This window comes from Lathamus discolor, chromosome 2 (genome assembly GCF_037157495.1).
Source record: "Lathamus discolor isolate bLatDis1 chromosome 2, bLatDis1.hap1, whole genome shotgun sequence".
Classification (NCBI taxonomy): Eukaryota; Metazoa; Chordata; class Aves; order Psittaciformes; family Psittacidae; genus Lathamus; species Lathamus discolor.
The window spans coordinates 138,144,431-138,164,120 of record NC_088885.1 but is presented as its reverse complement, the minus strand read 5'-3'; the positions used below and the strand labels follow the sequence as shown (position 1 = coordinate 138,164,120).

General features: G+C 36.3%; 1 protein-coding gene across 1 annotated transcript in view; it reads right to left on the bottom strand.

The window, feature by feature from the left end:
- Positions 1 to 19,690, bottom strand: part of VPS13B (vacuolar protein sorting 13 homolog B) — a 439,495-nt gene that overhangs the window by 365,958 nt on the left and 53,847 nt on the right. The window contains exons 8-15 of the mRNA XM_065668694.1: positions 16,760 to 17,028; positions 14,015 to 14,110; positions 13,545 to 13,667; positions 10,877 to 11,014; positions 9,592 to 9,679; positions 4,521 to 4,712; positions 3,748 to 3,917; positions 1,332 to 1,526 (exon numbers count right to left, since the gene is read on the bottom strand). Of these exons, the coding sequence (XP_065524766.1) occupies positions 1,332 to 1,526; positions 3,748 to 3,917; positions 4,521 to 4,712; positions 9,592 to 9,679; positions 10,877 to 11,014; positions 13,545 to 13,667; positions 14,015 to 14,110; positions 16,760 to 17,028 (1,271 nt within the window). The remainder of the gene's footprint in view (positions 1 to 1,331; positions 1,527 to 3,747; positions 3,918 to 4,520; positions 4,713 to 9,591; positions 9,680 to 10,876; positions 11,015 to 13,544; positions 13,668 to 14,014; positions 14,111 to 16,759; positions 17,029 to 19,690) is intronic.

Below are 19,690 nucleotides of genomic sequence, written 5' to 3'. Positions count from 1 at the left end.
TAAAAATCTTTTCTTGCATTAAGAGCATCTAAAGAAAGGTTCAACACAACTATTCTTTATGATTTTTCCCTGTTCAATATGGAAAACAAATGGTATTAGAGTTAACTTTTTAACATGAGGTATCACGATTCACGTAAGAACAGAACACTTTAGCCTTCAGTAAAGCTAGCAAATAAACCCTATAAAAGTCAAAACTGAAGCCCACATTTTGCAAACACTGATCGAACAACTGGTAAAAACTTCCTGAATAGAAAAAAAATCCTCTCAAACTGAAAAACATACAGATGATTTGCAATATTGCCATCCCAACCACTTTAAATGAGGTAAACATGTCACCCAGAAAGCTTAAAGCTTGCCATAAAATTCTGTCCCAGAATTTGGTTTATGCAGGTAGTAAGAATTCCATTGTTTAACTCTCTATTAAGAGATCAGCACAGAAGTGAATGGATAACTGGGAAAAAAAAAAAAAAAGGAAAAAAGTAAAATTAACAGTAGTAGTAGTAAATATTTACATTTTAGTAGCACCCAAAAGGTTTCAAACAGCCTGAGCACATCCTAAAAGGTTGGAAGGCCTTTTTTTAAAACTCCTCTTGAGATTTCACATTTTTGTTCTACTAACATCTCAAAGCAATTTTTCAGTAGCTTCTTAATCTCCAACCTCACAATAAAAACTCCTCTCACATAATGGATCTTTAATTGAGAACATTCAGAGGTTTTTCCTCTCATAATGAAAAAAAAATAAATTGTTTGGTAACAGTTTTTAGAATCATAGAATAGTTAGGGGTTGGAGAGGACCTTAAGATCATCTAGTTCCAACCCCCCGCCATGGGCAGGGACACCTCACACTAAACCATCTCACCCAAGGCTTCGTCCAACCTGGCCTTGACCACTGCCAGGTTGGTTGCACACCTTCACCATCATGGTTTTGCTCTATCAATACTGCTAGAAGTGGTGTTTTTTCCTCATAACATCCCATAAAGTTTCTAAGTGTAATTCACTGACATCTACATATTCTATCAGCACTATCCTAGAAGAGGGTAAAGGCTTCTTTCCAAATAATTTTAACTCAGCCTTGCCACAAAGACCTTAGGGCTTCATTCTTCATAGTTCCTTTTTGTGAAGTTCCCTCTTCATGCTACAAAACATTTGGCTCAAGTCAGAAGCAGCAATCCCAAACAATGACATTCTACAAAATGTGTTCATTCTACGTCCTTTCGGGTAAGCTGAAAACCTTCTCCCAAGAACCCTGCTAATACTCGGGATTATCTATACTTGTATTAACTTTTTCTCAGCACACTGCAGTAAGAAACAGATCTCATGCCTTCTTTTACCTTCAGATAGCAGTGTGAGTAACAGTAATGGAGCAGGTTGTCAGACGGTTGGCCGAGGCTGCTGACCTTATGCACCAATTGCTCGGCATACATCGGCACCGAGTGCTCCAGGTTAACCTTATCCACCAAAATTCGGATGGAAGGTAAAGGCCGCAGGGGCTGGAAGCTTGCAGCATTTAACTGGCCACTTACATTCTAAGGGAGAGGAGAAAAAAGTAATGCAATTATTATGCTAATATGTACTTTCTACCATATTTATATATTCTTGCCTTACCACACACTCAAGGAAATCTACATGTAATAAAGTGCTTATAGATACCATGGCCTTACAGTCGTTATAACATGTATCTTTACAAAAACATTTCTTCAAAGTTTAAAATATATGTATAAACTTTTAGCCAGAATTGTCTTGGTCATCGGTGTCCAGGTGCTGACAGCGAGGGAGCTGCAGAGGGTGGCCTCTGTGAGTGGAGACCAGAGGCTGCCCTGTGCCGGACATGGCCAGTTCCATCGCAGGGCACATCTGAGCCCACCAGCACCCCTGTGGAAATGTATTTTAAAAAGGTGAAAAGAGCAGACTGGCTGAGAGGAGTCAGGGGTAAAAAAAAAACAAAAGTGAGAAACAGCAAGGTCAGAGAAGGAGGGGGAGGAGGTGGTGTGCCAAGCAGAGGAGCAGAGATTCCCCTGCAGCCCATGGAAGAGACCACACACAGCAGAGCAGACCTCCACACTGCAGCCTGTGGAGGACTCCACACTGGAGCAGGTGGATATATCCTGAAGGACCCTGTAGCCTTGTGCAGAGCCCACACTGCAGCAGACTGTTCCCTCAAGGACTGCATCCTGTGGGAAGGACTCACACTGGAGCTGGGGAAAAGTGTGAGAAAGATGGAGTGGCAGAGATCAACAGTTACGGACTAACCACAACCTCCCTGTGCTGTGGGCCTGAAGACAGAAAAGTCAGGGAATGAAAGGGTGAAGTTCAGCCTATGAAAAAAAGGGGATGAGGGAAAGATTTTATTTTGATCCCTGTCTTTGTTTCTCACTACCCAAATCTATTTTAATTGGCAATAAATTAAATTAATAGTCCCCAGGTCAAGTCTGGTTTGCTTGTAACAGTAACTGGTAAGTATCTTCTCCCTCATTCATGATCTCAACCCATCCCATTCTCTCCCCCTGTCTTGCTGAGGAGGGGGAGCAGGACAGTGGCTGGGTGAGCACCTGGCAGTTGCCAAGGTCAAACCACTACAGAAATATGCAAAGTCGAAATATTTTGTTCTATAAAATATTTGTTTGCATTTTTATCCTTCCGAAGAAGGATACTACCACGAAACACGTGCTGATCTAACCTTTACACTGTCATATATTATTATGCATTCACGGGCACACCAGACACACCCAGGAGCAACCTGCTCCACTTGGGCTTGCTTTGAACAGGACTTTGGACTCCTGGAGATCACCTCCAGAGATCTCTTCCAATTCAAATTAGTTTATGGGTCTAAAAACTGTATTAAACTTGCATCAAATTAGGACAAAAAGTTGATGTGTGCATGACTTCCAGTCCAAAATTCAAAATTACTATTTTGAATATGCTTGGCTTCACCCATTATAAAAACACCATCTGTCCACGCCCATAAGGTGAAAAGCACCACAATCCCCTGGGCTACTCCAGGCTGAAAGGAAATAATAATTCCATTAGGCACCCAGCATTGTCCCATCTTCTAACACTCACAAGCCTATACTCTAATACATCAAGAGATAACAAATAATCAGTTTGCCCACTCCAGACAGCAGTCTATATTTTAAAGATACACATCCTTACTGACACATGCTTAACATTTTATATATACTGCAGCCTAGAAACTAGTATTAATGTATATATTGTGTGTATTTCGATTCACCAATGAAAATGGCTATACAAGCACACTGTAAGAAATACCATAAATGAAGAGTTTTGTCCTCTGTCCTCTTGCACATACACAATCTTAAATCACATCAATATGCTATAAATAAGCACATTCAATAAGAAAACACAGCACAAGTCAGTGCTCTCCTAGTCACATGTATCTATTACGTTACCAAGAATGTCATCGTTCCTTCCATCATCTAATACTACTCAAATCTATCTCTAAAAAACAAACAAAAAAACCACAACTTTTTCAAAGGGTTTTCATCTTTCTTACATATAAATGCTTCACAAATACAGTTATTTTCATAAAACCTTCAATTTAGACATGATTCGACAAGTGTAGCTATTTGTTGCACACAGCACTTGTCTTGGGTATCTGAAGTTAAGGCTCCTGGACACGAAACTGATAAGCAAAATATCTGGCACATGGAATAAAAGCCCAGTGAGAAAATTTAAATTAAATAGCACATGTTGATATAAAGACCTGAATAAATATCTGCGCATACATACCTTCTCACCCATGATTATTGGCATCAAGTGGTCTAGTAAATTGAATTCTGCTACAGGGATTATAATTGTACATTTAAGAACAGTGAACGTTGTAAGTCGAGTGGGAATGTATTCCTCCAATGACGCTACTTCTTCTGAACTTGGCATAGCTCTATTTCCATCCACAATATCTACAATAAATCAAGATTATGTATGATTGATTAAATATATAAAGCATCTCCTATAGTTGCTGTTTCAGAAATGGTTAGGGACTAGCAAGAAATTGACAGCTTCCCCCACGCCTTTTATATTTAATAATTTTATTCCACACTGGTTCTACCTAAGGCTAATGCAACCATAAGTGGATTTTTCTTCCTTTGAAATCTGAATAGTTCTTTCTTACAAATTAATCTTGACAGTTTACCATTGATTGTTTCCATGTATTTTTACCCTACATAACTAGTATTTCAAATATATACATACCACCAGGGACGCTTTCTTCTCTAAGACTCTGAATTTAAGCTAGAGTTGCCAATAAAATAAGCCCTCCTTAAGCCCTCCAAGGAGGCTTGTTATTGAAACAAATGGCCTCCAAAGCATCTGAAATTATCTCAGAGGTATTTCCAACATTGTTGGGGATAATGCAATTAATTTTATCTTTTAGAGTTTGCTCTCTGGACTCATAAAATTCCTTGACATATTTGGAGTTCAACTATTTGGAAGTCACACCTTCAAGAACACTAATTTAGTCTGGTCTAATTCTGTATGTTTGCATATATGCAAAAGGAGCAAACCTGGCTTAGTTCTGCTGTATGGTTCATATTCATGCTCCAGAGCACAAACTATCATTTTCATTATCCGATGTACTGCACTGCTATCCAGTCGAAGACTGAGTGGGCCAACAATGAGGCATTTTGTAGACATCTCCTGAACATTTCCAAAATCTTCACTCTTTACTGAAGAAAGGTCTTGCTGATTCCCAGAAACTACAAGAAGTTTTAGAAATTACAACAAATTATACCAAATAACTGGACATAATAAAATTTATCAGCTACTTTTGTTTCAAATCCTGTGATCACAGACTTATAGAGAAAATACAACAATGCAAATTGAACACATAAATATGCTGTGACTGGTTTAACATGCTTAAACAAACATTACTCCTTTCAATGCAAAGCAAACAGGGCAAGATTCCGCCCTGCCTCCAAGCACAGCACAACTTAGGAATGTTTCCATTAACTCTGCATCTCTAAGCTTGTGATTCTCTAAGGCGTCCAGACTTCTGTGGCAACTTACAGGTGCCAATGACAGCTGTGCTCTTGAAAACCTTCTACAGTTTATCACAAAGATATCAATTCCAAACAATCATGGAAGAGGTGTGTTGCAGAGACACTACAGATATGGGCCTTTCAAATGTTTGAAATGCTGGTACCTGGGCTAGAATAGCAATGAAAATCACACACAACTGCACTGTCATAAACCAGACTGACAGCTGAAGATAAACCCTTCCTCTCATTCACTGATTAGGTAAAGTATGGTGAGAATAAAAAAAATCTTTAATCATTATGTCTCAGACCATTTTTAGAAGTACTGCCACAGAGAATCTGGACAGCATATACTCTTTAGATAGCACAGTACACCATAATCCACCTGGTCAAAGCCGTGACAAAGAAGAAAGCCAGGAAAGGTACAGCCATTGCCATCAAATTCATCCTGGTTTCCACAGTATAATACGCCTGCAATTGCAGTGATGTCCCTTTGATATGCTCTCCTTGTATTCATGATCATGTCATGACACAGCAACCAAAGACTGTATAAGCACTGGACTGACTTGTTCCCTGATGATCCTTAGCAACAGCAACATTTTTCAAGTGATTTCCAAGCTCTTACCCAATGCAGATCTTGTACACCTACTCAATGAAAGATCCCATCCCTTCCTCTTTTCACCAATATGCCTTGTACAAATCAACCTATTTCCTTCGATAAATCTAATAACCTCCTGCCTTTCTGTCACAGTAACAAACTAAACACACCTGTAGAGAACTATGACCCAAAACCACAGGAAAATCTGTCAATTCCAAATTCCCATTATACCGTCTTCCTCACTTACACAATCTGCCTCTACTAACGTAAACAGCAAGACAAGCTCAGGTCATCAGATTGGGCAGTAGGAAATGCAGCTGCTGCAGACAGTTGGCCTACCCACTTTGTCAAAGAGATGCAGGATCTGTCAACTTCTGAGTAGCTGAGGCTTTGTGGTTAAGCAGCCTGGCATGCTGTGCTTCACAACTTCAAGGTAAATCTTACTTTGAAATCAAGTGGAAGAACATGTTTTATTTCTGGTTGCCTCTGAGGAACCTAGCTGTCTCTCACCCTTCAGGGGACCACTTCCTTTTCCCATCCTCCTCTCCTGTACTAATTCAAAACAGTCTTTAATGGTGGAAGTGAGCTTGGGGGAAAAGGTAGAAAAGATAAGATTGGCATTTTTCCCCTTATGTTTGAATCATACTCCATAAAATGTTGTTGCTTCTAAGGACTGTTGAGGAGAAAGTTTCTGAATAAACCAAGACTATGCTGAATTTAAAGCACACCTGCCCTAATATTCTGCAGACTCAACAGTAGAATTAACTTGGTCCCTAAAAACCCAACAGAAGTTGATGATGAGAGTATTTATAGCCACTGCTTCCCTTAGTGATTTATTTATTATTTCTAAGAAGAAAAAGAAAACTAGAAAAAAGGACAGAAAGATACTACCTGATAAAATCTATTGAAATCTTCAGATGGAGCTGAACTTACAACCTTTTTAACAGATCCTGAAAAAGACAGGTTTTTTCAAAAGCCAGCATCCAGCAGGCTGACAGGGTATGCTTTATTTAATGTCTAGTTAACATGCAATTTTGTGCTTCCAATTCTACACAGTATCTAGTTCAGATGAATGCTACCAAGAAGTCAAAAGAACATTACATTAAAAATATCAAGGTCAAAAGCCTTTAGAAGTAATAACAGCCTACCTTTTCAAAACACTCACTTGTATATATTGTATGTATATGAATAATATACGAAATGACAGAATTTATATAAACCACTTTCTGGAATAGTTTCATTTAATTTTAACTAAGTCCGAAGAGAATGTGATAGAAAACCTATTGATTCTACAGAAGTAGATGAGTGCAGGTTACTTTTGAAACTTCGCAAACGCAGAAAGGAAAATAATTCCTGATCACTGAGTATTCAGCTCTCAATAAACCATATGTCTAACTGAAAAAAAAAAAAATCTTAAAATGAGAGTGCTGCACAATAAACTTGCCACCAGTATAAGACGGGTACACACTATGAAGAAAATGTAACTTCAAAAGTACACCCCATTAGGCGCATAGGTCATGTAAATCAGTGATTAGGGAACAGATAAGCTACACAATGTTCCAGGGACATTACTGTTTTGCACTGAAATACAAAGCAGAAAATAGAAAAATAAAGTTGGAAGGGAAGGACGGGAAGAATTCCAAAATCAGACTACTGTGCAGGACTATCTGTCCTGTTTTCATTCAAAATACTAGAAGCGATTAATACATTTCTATAAGTGACAAATGAAACTCCTGAGGTTAATGTTATCCAGGAGGCACTTGTGGTTTAATCAGTAATCCTATGCTTCAGGAAAGGTTAAAGGTACAAAGAATGTGTCAAACCAAAATTGCCTTGACAGATAAAAATCTTACAATCACAGTAACTGCCTCCTATAACTTAAGTTGGGTTAGTTTTTTCAGGGGAAGGAGGTGTGCACTGATTGTAACTTAGACATAGTTAATGTCAAAACAAGAAATAGTCAAACGCAAACTTTTTCAGAAATACTTTAACATAGACACCACATTAAAAATGTAGCTAGATTTACATTGTTTTCAAAATCTTGAGGGTTTTATATCTTCATTATAAAGAAATAATTTACACCTATTTGTTCATCTTCTTTTCAATAACTATGTACTTGACTTTTAGTATGGAAAAATTAGCTAGAAAACTAGCAGAAAATGACACATTTGCTTTTCTGAAGAACAGAACTATATTTGAAAATTTAAGATTTTAAGTTCTTGATTCTAGAGTCATTTAAACCATTAATTTAAAAATTACTACTCCATTCTTCTCTGTAGTCAGGTAGCTGAAATTAGAGGAATTATACTGAAATAAAAGCACACAGCAGCCAAGCTACATTTTGTGAGATGCCTTCTGGTGAGTGACACAGAAAGTAAAAGCAAAGGCCCTGACAAAACAGACTGAAAGAAAGAGAAGCAAAGCTAAGAAGGGGAAAAGGTAGTCAGAAAATATGAGTAGCCTGGCCTGGAGGAAAGGTTGAAAAAAAAATAATAGTAAAAAAGTATTCCTGAGTTCAGCAATTTCTGAAAGGGTCAGTTACAGTCAGGAAAAGACGTATCATTACACATTACATTGCATTCCTTGTGCATTCAAAAAACAAGACAAAATACTGCACAAAATCAATTTTTCCTCATATAGTCTGTGTGTGTTAAAATTTCTATGACAAAATTCAAAAAGGGGATAAAGCTTACCCTACATCTTCAACTTTCCTACAGAACTTTTACACAGAACTTTCTGTAAACGTTCTGTGTGAAATTAAAGTTGTTTTTTTATTAGAACCAGAAGTAGACTGCAGAAGAAGTTTGACTTTGTGTACATTTTCTCAGCTTCACATCACACTCACAGTACAGAAAGCAAAGCCTCAGAGCCAGGAAAGAACTGTTAATTCACCTAGTATACCCCTCTACTATCAAAGGCAATAGCATCACCTATTTCTTTTTATAAGCTTTACATGATCCATACCCTAACCAAACTGGAAGTTTTTCTTACTTACTCCTTTTAAACTTAACATCCAACAAGCCCAGAAAACAAAAAACAATTAGGAGTTGAGACTTCTTACACGCAAAAAACTCCAGATGAGTTGGACTAGGTCGTAAAGACAGATAAATGTTAAGTCACAAAATAGCAAGAAGTTCCCAACAGATGTCCACAGAAGTCGACTTCATGATAATAAACACTTAGGTGGGGAAGAAAGTATTATTTAGGCAATAAAACTGCAGACAAGCAGTTGTAGATGACAGTCTTCCTGGGAGCAGGGGGAAATCACATCGCAATTCATGATAAAAATATCCATATAAAGATATATACACACTAATTGCTGACATATTAACTCCTTTGTCCTGGCTTCTATGACACTCACAAAAGTAGATATACTTACTGCATTAAACTGTACTGTACTGTATTGTCTCAGATTTAGAAAAGAATTTGTATGAATCTCAAAAATTACTTAGAGCTAGCCAATACCTATGTGTGCATGTTTTAGGCTCATATTTGCTCACAACATTGTTCAGACATGTATATTTAAAGATTAATTTTCTCATCCTTGTATTTTATTTCACAGAAGAAAATTACAGTCCTTTTTCATCTTCTACTCCAAGTAGATGATCAACTTCATTCTTCAACCAGGGTATCCTAGAAGAGCTTTTCCCACCCCACCCCCAAAGTCAACAATGACAACAATTAAAAAAAAATAAAAATTAAAAAAAAAACATAGTTTATGAATTCACCACTACAAGAGAATTATTTTCAGCTTAGCAACTGACTACAAAAGATATCATTGTGATTAGTTATGTAAGTAATTAGGCACGGAAAAAAAAAGATCATAATCAACAGCTAACCAGAACAGCTAATCTCAACCACATCAGTGAAGATAAAACCATTTCAACGAAGTACCTGATGTTAAATGTAAGGTAAGTTAGAGGACAGTTGGTCAAGGGCCAGCTGGGCAAGAAAAGTCTTTGTTTCTATTATTTAACATGGTAAACAGAGACAAAAAGGTACCTTTGCCACTGGTGCTTTCCATTGTGTACAAGTAATCCATGTAGAAAGCCCCAAACCTCTGCATTCCAGCTATCTCTGTGTATGTCTCCTACCAACAAAGCAAAGCAAACAAAAGAAAATGTTGTATAAGGAAAGAATCTTGAGATTACCAACTGATAGGCTGGTATGAGCGAGATACATTCATGTTTGGATTTGTGCATCAACACACGGAAAGGCTTATCAAAACAAAGGACAGAGGTTATCCCTCAAAGAATTCACCTTCCAATAGGTAATGTAACTTCTATTTGAGGCCACACAAAGGCACATCCATAACTCCAGTGGACATGCTGACCAATTCATCAATAACAACTAGTTAATTAGTAGCTTTAATGGAGTAAATATTCTTCACTTGACCTCTTGCATCCAACAGATCTGTCTAATTAAATACACTGAAAACTGAAGCTCATTCATTCTAGCTTTTTTAAGGAATATTGTGGGTTTATCTTTAAACAGTAGGAAACTTACTAAGAATTTATGTCATTATTGGGATGTATATATAACATAATCCATTACTGCACAGCAAAGTTGCTTCCCCTCTTATAAAAAAAAAAAAAAAGGGCAAATCATAGCAGCATTGAAGACAGGCCAAGGAAAAAGTAAAACTTAAAACACACTATGGGAAATGTCTGAATATGTATAAGTACTTGTGATTTCATTCCACCTATGGACACACCTGGAAGGGACCACGTGGGTCATCATATCCAGTCTCTAATAACTGCAGACAAATCAGGGAATAAAGGTTTCCTGCACAATTTACAACAGCGACCATCAGTGACTGAAAAGTTGTCTCTAAAAAAGGCAGAACTAGCAAAACTTCCTCTAAGTAGACAACTGTAGCACATAGACGATGAGATTAACATTGCCCAAGATCTAGTTTCCAAGACAGCACTTCTTAATTTGACGACCATGAACTACTTCCTGTTTGGGTTATAGAAGTATGTGCTGCTAAAGCCTGACCTTTTGCTAACATTCTCTCATATCTCCATTTTCTCTGCAGGTGTTCTGTAGCTAGTGCTTTTTGGAAACTATGGCACTAATCCAGTTTTGGGGGCAGGAGAGGTTTCTTTTGGACATGTCTTTGCAGTTTCTTTTTTGTTTTTTTTTGGCCAGCTGCAAAGTAAGACTCAGTTAAATAGGACAAAGTAATGAAAATCAGTCTTCTAATAGTACACAAATCAAAATAATCATTAGAAATCCATTAGAGAGCATTAAAAATATTTTTCTAAGAAATATGTAACTCTCTGACCTTATGATGAGCAGCATCCAATATAAATTCTGCACGAATACTATTATTTTCTGGACTTCTGTAATCAAATAGTGAGTTGGTAAGGTACGTCATCCCTTTTGCACTCAAATTTTCTCCGCAATTAAAGAAGTAGGCCTCCTTTATGAGGCAGTAGAAATTAGCATGGCAAGGGAGAAAAAAAAAATATAGTCAAGTTAGCACAGCAGCTTCAGTTCTCTCGTAACACACTACTGACATGGTAGCATCCCTCAAGAGCATATTTCATTATGAATACTGATAATACAATTAAAGTAATATCATTCAAATAACACTCCAGGTCCTGACCATTCCTTCCCTATTTTCAAATGATTAAAAATGGCCTGAGCTATAATACAGAACATGCTAGATTCATTTGAACAGAAAAAATCCCCAGATCATTGCTACTCCAAATTTTGCCCTATCCTATTAGCTATACATGATCTTATCACTACATACTCCATTTTGCTGGCTGACCAACACCTTTCAGATATTTTCTCTCCTCTTCATAAACGGTTATTTCGATGTATGACCTGCTTACTACTGAGACGGGGGGGGGGGGGGGGGGGGCACAAAATTGCAAAATGGAATATATAAACCTTTAGAATCAGTTTTAAGTAATATTAAGTTTGATGGCTTTGTAACAGTAGCAATGGAAAATTACTGAGCTGCATGATACATAGAAAAAAAACCAACAGAGTACAGCTAGAGAACATACTGAGAATTCTTGTATAAGATAAACCATTATAGTTGACGTAGTTTTAGGCCCTATGACCTTAGTACAAAATGAATGTAAGAAAAATAGGCTAGAAGAACAGGACGCAAGGATAAGGAGTATCTGGGAATGGCAGGTGCCCAGGATGGGCTACAGTTAAACTAACTGATATGCAGGAGGACAGGAGGATTATTATGTCTGAGGTGCTAACAAACCAATTAAGCTGGTATAAGCATCTACTGCTCCAAAAGCTGCCAGAAGGTTGTTGGAAGAAGTAAACAACCCTCAGAGACCACCACCACAATTCCACACGCACGCGGGGAACTTTCTGGAAAATCATGTAATCCATACGTAGCCTCATGAATATGTATGTATGCCCAGGGACTATATAAGGACGGCTTGTGTAGCAATACAGGGACACACGTTAGGAGGAGCTATCCCCCATGTCTCCCGGCACCACAGTACAAAATACCTGCTTGTCAACTTGAAAACTTCGTTGGCAAGTTTGTTCCTGGAGTTTTCTCCGAATCACTACCTTATCATTCTTCTTTATTCATCTAGATTTTCGCATGCCTTTTCCATATCCCAAAACCTCTATCCTTCTTAAATCAATACAACTATTCCATCAAGACTTATTCTTCCAAAAAGTTATTTACATAAGATTGAGAACAGATGGTTGGGAAAAAGAAACAAAAATAAACCAAACAAACCAACCAAACAAAAAACTAAACTACAGAAAACTCATTCACTCACCCACCCACCCCAAACCAAAAATCACTTCTCATGGTTCTATATCTCAGTCTCATAGGTGATACAGACATAGACTGCTGTTCACCCTCACATCCCCAACCATTTCTCTCTTATATCCACCAAGGTCAGCAGAGCATCTTTTACAGTTAGCTCATCCTTGCTTTTCCTTTCTGGAAAAGCCTGTGTCTATCCATTACAGCACACCAGTAATGTAGTGTGTCTCACACACCTCTATAAGCACTTTACAGCTGTGTGAGGATATCTAATTCTTCTTGTTTGTTTTCTGTTCTGCATGCATTTGTATAGAAATGCTTGAGATGGACACCAAGCCATGCTGCTTTCACAAGAACCTGTCCAATCATACCTATCACAGGTATATATAGATATATGATCATTTTACAAAAGAGGAGATATTTGACATTAGTATACAGACACTTTAAATTTTCTTCCATATTCTTAATTTTCTTCTTAAAATACTTCCTAAGACTTCACAGAGCATTAACATCAAGGTCTGTTGTTGGCTGCATTATTAGTTTTGATTTAAACATGGGTAACAGTTGCTGTCCTCCAGAACTTTCGGGCACTATTCTACCTATAGTTCAACCAAAAATCTTCATTCTTGAAATTGGAATTTCATTCACTGCTTCATTAAATATTTTAACAGTAGTTCATATGGATATTTGATTTTGTCTTAAGTGACTGGAGCTCTGCTTCTACTTAAAATACAGGTATTAATACCACTTTACTCCTTCCCTTGATATTGTTTCTCACCAACCTTATTGAAAAATTAGGCAAAATAATCATTCAGTATTTGAGCCACACTTCTATTATCATACAGTATTCCCTTATCTTTCCTTCAAATCTTCTGTTGATTTAAATACTTTCAAAGGTTTTCAACTGTTTTAATTTGTTATACAACATCAAAGTATGCAGATAAACAAAACGATGGGGAGCAGTGGGGTTGTCAAAAAAAGAAAAAAGGTCTCATGCTTTACAGCTTCTCTCTCTTGGATATTTGTCTTTCCAACTGTAAGTAATAAACACTGATCTCTATATTCAAGTTACACATTCAAAAATTTAAATCACAATTGGTAACAGCAGCCTTCCCAATTCTTGCAACCAAATATTTTAATGAAGCATACCAGAACTGCCTATTCAGCAAGTCAGCTGATACATCAATATACTTACTTCATCGCTCCTATTCATGTTCTCTTCAAAATCCTTAATTCCCATAATTCCTTTAAGGCACATAGCTTGGCAACCAACAAAACCTATTTGGCAATCAAAGAAAAGTTCACCTTTCATAAGGACCTAGTGAGGGAGAAAAAAAGTGGTATTTTGAAGAATTCTGAAGAATTCTGCCCAACAGGAAATAGAAAAGATGGACAAAAGTTAACCAAAATATGGTTAGGTTTATGTATTTAAAGCTTTAATAAATAGCAAGTTCATCAAACAGGGCACTTAGAAGGAAGGTATTAGTCTGGTGTCTGATTACTACAGAACTAGATCTTTAGAGAATTTCTATCTAAGTGATTATTACAACACATCCAACACAGCAGAATATGAAAAAATCAGTAATGAATTTCAAAATATTTTATTGGAAACTACTTACTACATTATTTATAATGAATCAAAAAACCCTGTCAATGGAAAATTACCTCAGCTGTGGTTCCTTCTTGTTCCCAGCATAAAACTTCTTTGGATTTAACTTTCTGAGGGCTGTAATAACTACTTTCAGCTTGCATTTCAGTGAGCTATGAAACAACAGGATAAACACCTTATATAAGTCAATATTAGTATTAAACAGCAGTAATGTCATTAATACACAAAACTGATGAAGACAAATTAAACTATGAGCCAAAATTCATTAACAAGCAGGAAACAGGTGCAGTTAAACAGCTGTAACACATTATCCATATTAGAACTTCTCATATTCAACTTCTGGTTGAAGTATGCCATAACTGAAAGTTTTAAATCCACTACAGTATTTTTAGTTTGCTTATCTAAAGAGAAACTATGTGAAAAGATGGAACAGATACACAGCTGCGTTATTAACATAGTATCAAATTAGCTTATAAATTGCTGTAAAAGTCCATAAATACATTATTTATTCTTCCCAGCAAATAATTAAACAGCATGATAATATTAAGGAAGCATTTTGATTACAACCATACTCATTTTTGTTTCTCATCATGGGAATTGAGAGAAACGTATTTATATTTCTTGCATGATTTCAATATAAAAATTTCAAGTGGTAAAACCCACATTCAGGTGAAAAAGCATATAACCTGCAGCTAAGAAAAAAGAAAAAAAGATAAAAAGAGGCACAAAATAATGAAGGTGCCATGTTTTGCATTAAAAAACACTTGTTTATTTGTGTTGAGCAGCCTGAACAGTTCAAATTCTCAATTTTCTATAAAAATATCCACAATATCCACAAGCTCTCATTATTTTCAAGAGTGGATACACATGGATGTTGTTTCAAATCAAAATTTTGTAATCCAAATGTCCAAGAAAATTGTATGAAGAAGAAAAAAAGTATCACTGATCACCCTTCAGCTGTGTGCAATTATTGTAGAGGAAAAGCAATTAATTGATTAAAAGAACTCAGACATTACAAGAATAATTTTCACCATTATCAAAAATGCTACATTTAATTTGGCATGATTTTAACTGGAATGATATCAACTGTTCAGAATGCTAATGCAGAAACTTGACCTTATTTTTTAACCAAAATATGAACCACAAATTAATTCCATACATTCTTTGCATGCAAGCAGAACAATGAATTCTGTTTTCCTCCCAACTGTCACCATATTAGTATCATACATCACATTTCAAATTTATAGAATGCAAGATGTTACATTTTAAGTAGTTTTTATCACTTCTTAATATAAAATGTGTAAACTTGGCAATGAAACATTAGAGAAGCTCAATGCAGCATATCATGTTCTAAAGAGAAATTAATATTATTTTTAATGAGTTTTTTCATGTGAGGAAAGAGAGCACAAAATTACTACTGTATGACAAAGCACAAAAGAAAGAAGATGCTGAGCCATTAAAAATGAGAAATTTGATATTTGGTTGGTTGTTCAGATTTAAGTTTGGGGTTTTAACTAAAGGAGGAAGAAATTATTTTCCATTATTTATTTTTTGCCTGACCTTTCTGCTGCTTTGGTTTTTTGCTTTGTTTTAAACTGAGGCTGAAGCAGACTGACACAAAAGAACAAAACTAAATGTTTGTTGAAGTTATATTTTGCAATCAAATTTGCCAGAAGACTGAAGGCTTAAATCATTAGCCTCCCCCATGGAATGCTTGCAACTCCCAAAGTCACTTGTCTCATCCTTTCCAACAGTTGCTGAGCAGCTAAATGCTCTGCCAAACAAAAATAGCTAAGAGAAAGTAGCCATGAAGCCCCTCAAAGCACTCTCTTGTGCATAAATGACAAGCCAAACAGGCAACAAAGGAGCTGCTGATGGTACTGAGGGTATAATCATGCACATAAACATTATGCAAGGATTATGAAAAGTACTGCTGTTCATCTGAAAGGCTCAAAGTCATAAAAATCAATCTTAGTTATTCTGCTACTCATAGAAACAGTAACATTTCCTGTTCTGAAGGGTTCTGGCCTTGATTTAACATATGTTTAATTGTACAACCAAGAGCCAGTTTCTACTATAGTTCTGCATACAGAACTGCATGCGTATAGTTTGGCATGTGTCAAAAGTATTTTGCTAATTCAGAAATTTAACTTTTCATTTCTGTCAGTACATGTCAGTATCTTATTCAGACTTTCCATATTCTCCCTTCTGCAAGCTTATGAAAGGACTACAGAGAAGCTCAGCAACTGTTTTGAGATTGGTTTGCAGAAAATACTCAAATCTTTCTCCACACACTTAATTTATAGCTCAGAGTATGCATGTCATTTAGCCTTTGTTTCTTTATTTCAATTCCGATCCATGGAAAATAATTTCAACATTATCAATGTAAATGATATGCACATTTGCACGTATTACAGCTTAAAAAAAGAAAAAAGCACTCCTATAATTTACAAACTATATGATACTAAGGCTTTTTTATAAAGAAATAAACAAACATTAGATAGAATCTGCAATAAACGTTCACAGAAAGCCTTTTATGTTTTTCTTCCACAAAAAAAAAAAAATCTAAGTAAACTAGTTTCTTTTTAAGATGAAAATGTTTGCACTCAAATTCTAGCTCAAATAGCATAAACATCTTACACTGCAGTTAACAACACCACACCTTCAACATTCACATTTTTTGTTATTTGTTAATGTAGTATTCCCTCTCTCAAGTCAAACAATACACAAGCACTCAGACAACCTTTATATTCTTTCTCAACAAGCCAAGTAAATCCTACACAACATCAGGAAATACTTACCTTAAAAGTTACTGTTGCCTTTGTACAATAAAACCCAACTGAAACAATAGGATCCTTGAGGGATTGAGATTTCTGCTGATGCAGCATCGTTCCATCATCAGTTCCACCAGAATCATTCTCTTCATCATCATAACTCACAATAGCAGGAACAAAAGACCAAGCCCAAGAAACCCATCCTTGTTGCTGGTCATCATCTTGATGTAAGTAAGGATCTTGATTAATATACTGTGTAGGATATTGCATTACTGAGCTTGTTTCATCTTCCGCACCTTTAAAAAAAAAAAACTAAGTCAAATTTCCAACCAATCATGCTTGAAAATTAATTTATTATACTCAAAATAGCAGTATGTGAAGTTTATCTAGGACAGTATTCCACATATCAGATACTTGGTTTATGATCATAGAAAATACACAAATTTTAAATTTCTGAATATAAATTTGCAAACACTTGATTCATTAACATTTTCCTTAAAAAAAGGTCTTTGCAACAGTTCTATTATCATACATTTGCAGTGAGACTAGAATTTGTCATGTTTTCAAGATGACTTCTAAATAATGATCTACTACAATCTTGTAGTTTTCTATTTTAATGTCAAATTAAAAAAGGACCTCAATTGTAAAAGCCCTGATGACTTCTCAGGTGTTCAAAGGTACAGGTTTATCTAGACTCAGAAAAGCTGGTATGCCGCTTGCAAGACAAAAAAATATATTTTTTTTTTCATAGAAGACCAACAGTTGAGATAACATTTAGGACAAAAAAAGGATTTTCCAAAAGATACAAGTCTAAGATTTGTGATCCAAATCGGTAACATGGTGCATATAAAACAGCACAATCAGCTTAGCCTATCTGGCTTCATCACCACTCTTACGGGACTCCTGAGGGGTATTACCTACTTCAGAATTACCATTCTGAATGGTACAATACAGGACAGATACAGTATCGAATGTATTATTCATCCAAGAACAAAAATAGGCATGCCCCATTTCTATTTACCTATTTTTAAACTCAGAGATACAATTCCTACACATTTCAGAGTTTTTACTCTTTAGTCAAATTAGTCTTAGTCTTTTAGTCTTATTATTTATGCACTTGTGCAATGGGAGAAAGCACATGAAAAACCACTCATGAGAATTCCCTACACATACTCAGAGGTGAGGACACCTCCTCCCACAAGGGCAATGCAAGCTTCCTTCCTGCTCTCTTTACAAAACAGTGTCAGAGATCAGATTTCAACCCAAATGCAAATCTTGAAACACAGGAAATACAGAAGAGGTGCACACAGAGCCTTGGAAATGGCCAAGACTTACTGTCAGATATAGAAGCAAAAAAAATTTGATAAAGAGCATGACTAGAGCAGTTTAACCTAGACTACAGCTGGCAAGTACAGAAGAAATGGTAGAAGGTCTGCCCAAAGAGAGGAAAAAAAAAGTGAAGGTGTAGGACTTGAGTCATGCATAACATTTGGTCTATATAGCCATAAAATTCAGCCATCATTTAGCATACCTCTTGCTGCAGGATGTGTACACACAGAGACAACAGTAAAAGATGCCAAATAATAGTTTGGTTTATAACATTATTTAGTATTTTGGAAGCCAATATAATAACACACAAGAGCAGCTAGACTAAAGTGGCGATACCTATATGCCATGAGACAGAAGCCAGAAAAAGGAGAAGATACACCTATCTTCCATCACTAAATTAAAAATACTACAAACACTATGTATTCAACAGTCAAACTTTGGAACAAACACACATCAGCCTAGTGAGCAACCCGCAAAATCCTCTAAAATACTTCAACGTAATAATGTCTGTGTCAGTTTGCAGCCAGGTAAGGTTGATGCAGTTAAGACTGTAGCTACCTAAATACAAGAGCTGGCACTAGGGGAAGAGGGAGGGAATACATCACCATCCCTGCTGGCAACGGAAGACATTTTCATCTGGTTGAATCAACCATGAAACTGCCTAAATGAAACTTGGTAAGTACTTCAAGAACACAGCTGTAGATGTTCATTCTTGTATCCCTAAGTAATGTAGATATTAAATTCATTTCCTCATCCATATTTTACCTGTTATAAGTTAAAGAAGTGACTGCAAACTCACAGCTAGGACATTATAATTAATCATGAATACAAAAAAACATGGGATAAATCATATTTTTTACAAAAGAGACATTTAGAAGGAGCAAGAGTTATCTGACTGATAACAAAGGCTTTGGTGCTGACCTTGAGAATGCAATAGCCCTTAAATCTGTCCTTGCAGCAGGACCTGTCCTTGGAGAATCAAAAATATAATACCACATATGCTTTCAGGGTAATAAATATTTCCTGTATGACCTTCCTTTGCACGTATTTATGATACGGGGAGGAAATAATACCAACATCAGTAGAAAGTAAAATCTTATGCACCAAGCTCTAGTCTGAAAGGCATTCTGCACCTCCTTTTAAAAGCAAATGTACATCCAACACTTTCTAGTTGAAAATCTGATGCCATCATAATTGTAGCACAAATTACAAATTCACACACTCAAGTGACTGTATACTTACACATTTAAGAGGTATCAACACTTATTTTGTAGACAACAACCCACTACAGTGATTCATAGCCAAGGTACCAGTACTGCAAAAGTTAAAACTTCAAGATTTCTTCTTATTTCTCCATCGAGAATATAACCCTCCTTAAACTCGAACCTATGGATCCTACTACACTAGAATACACTCCCACCTTACAGACAACTGTAAATCAAGGGAAGAAATCATAACTCCCTTTTACTGCCGAGTTGCACAGTCCACTAGATATGGAATGAGAATGTAGTATTGTAAAAAACCTTCAGGTTTAACTCCAGAGAATCTGCTTTCTCATGATATGTATCCCCATTTGTTAAACAAACTTCCCCAAGCTTCTACTCCTAGTCTACTTATCTTACTGTAAAT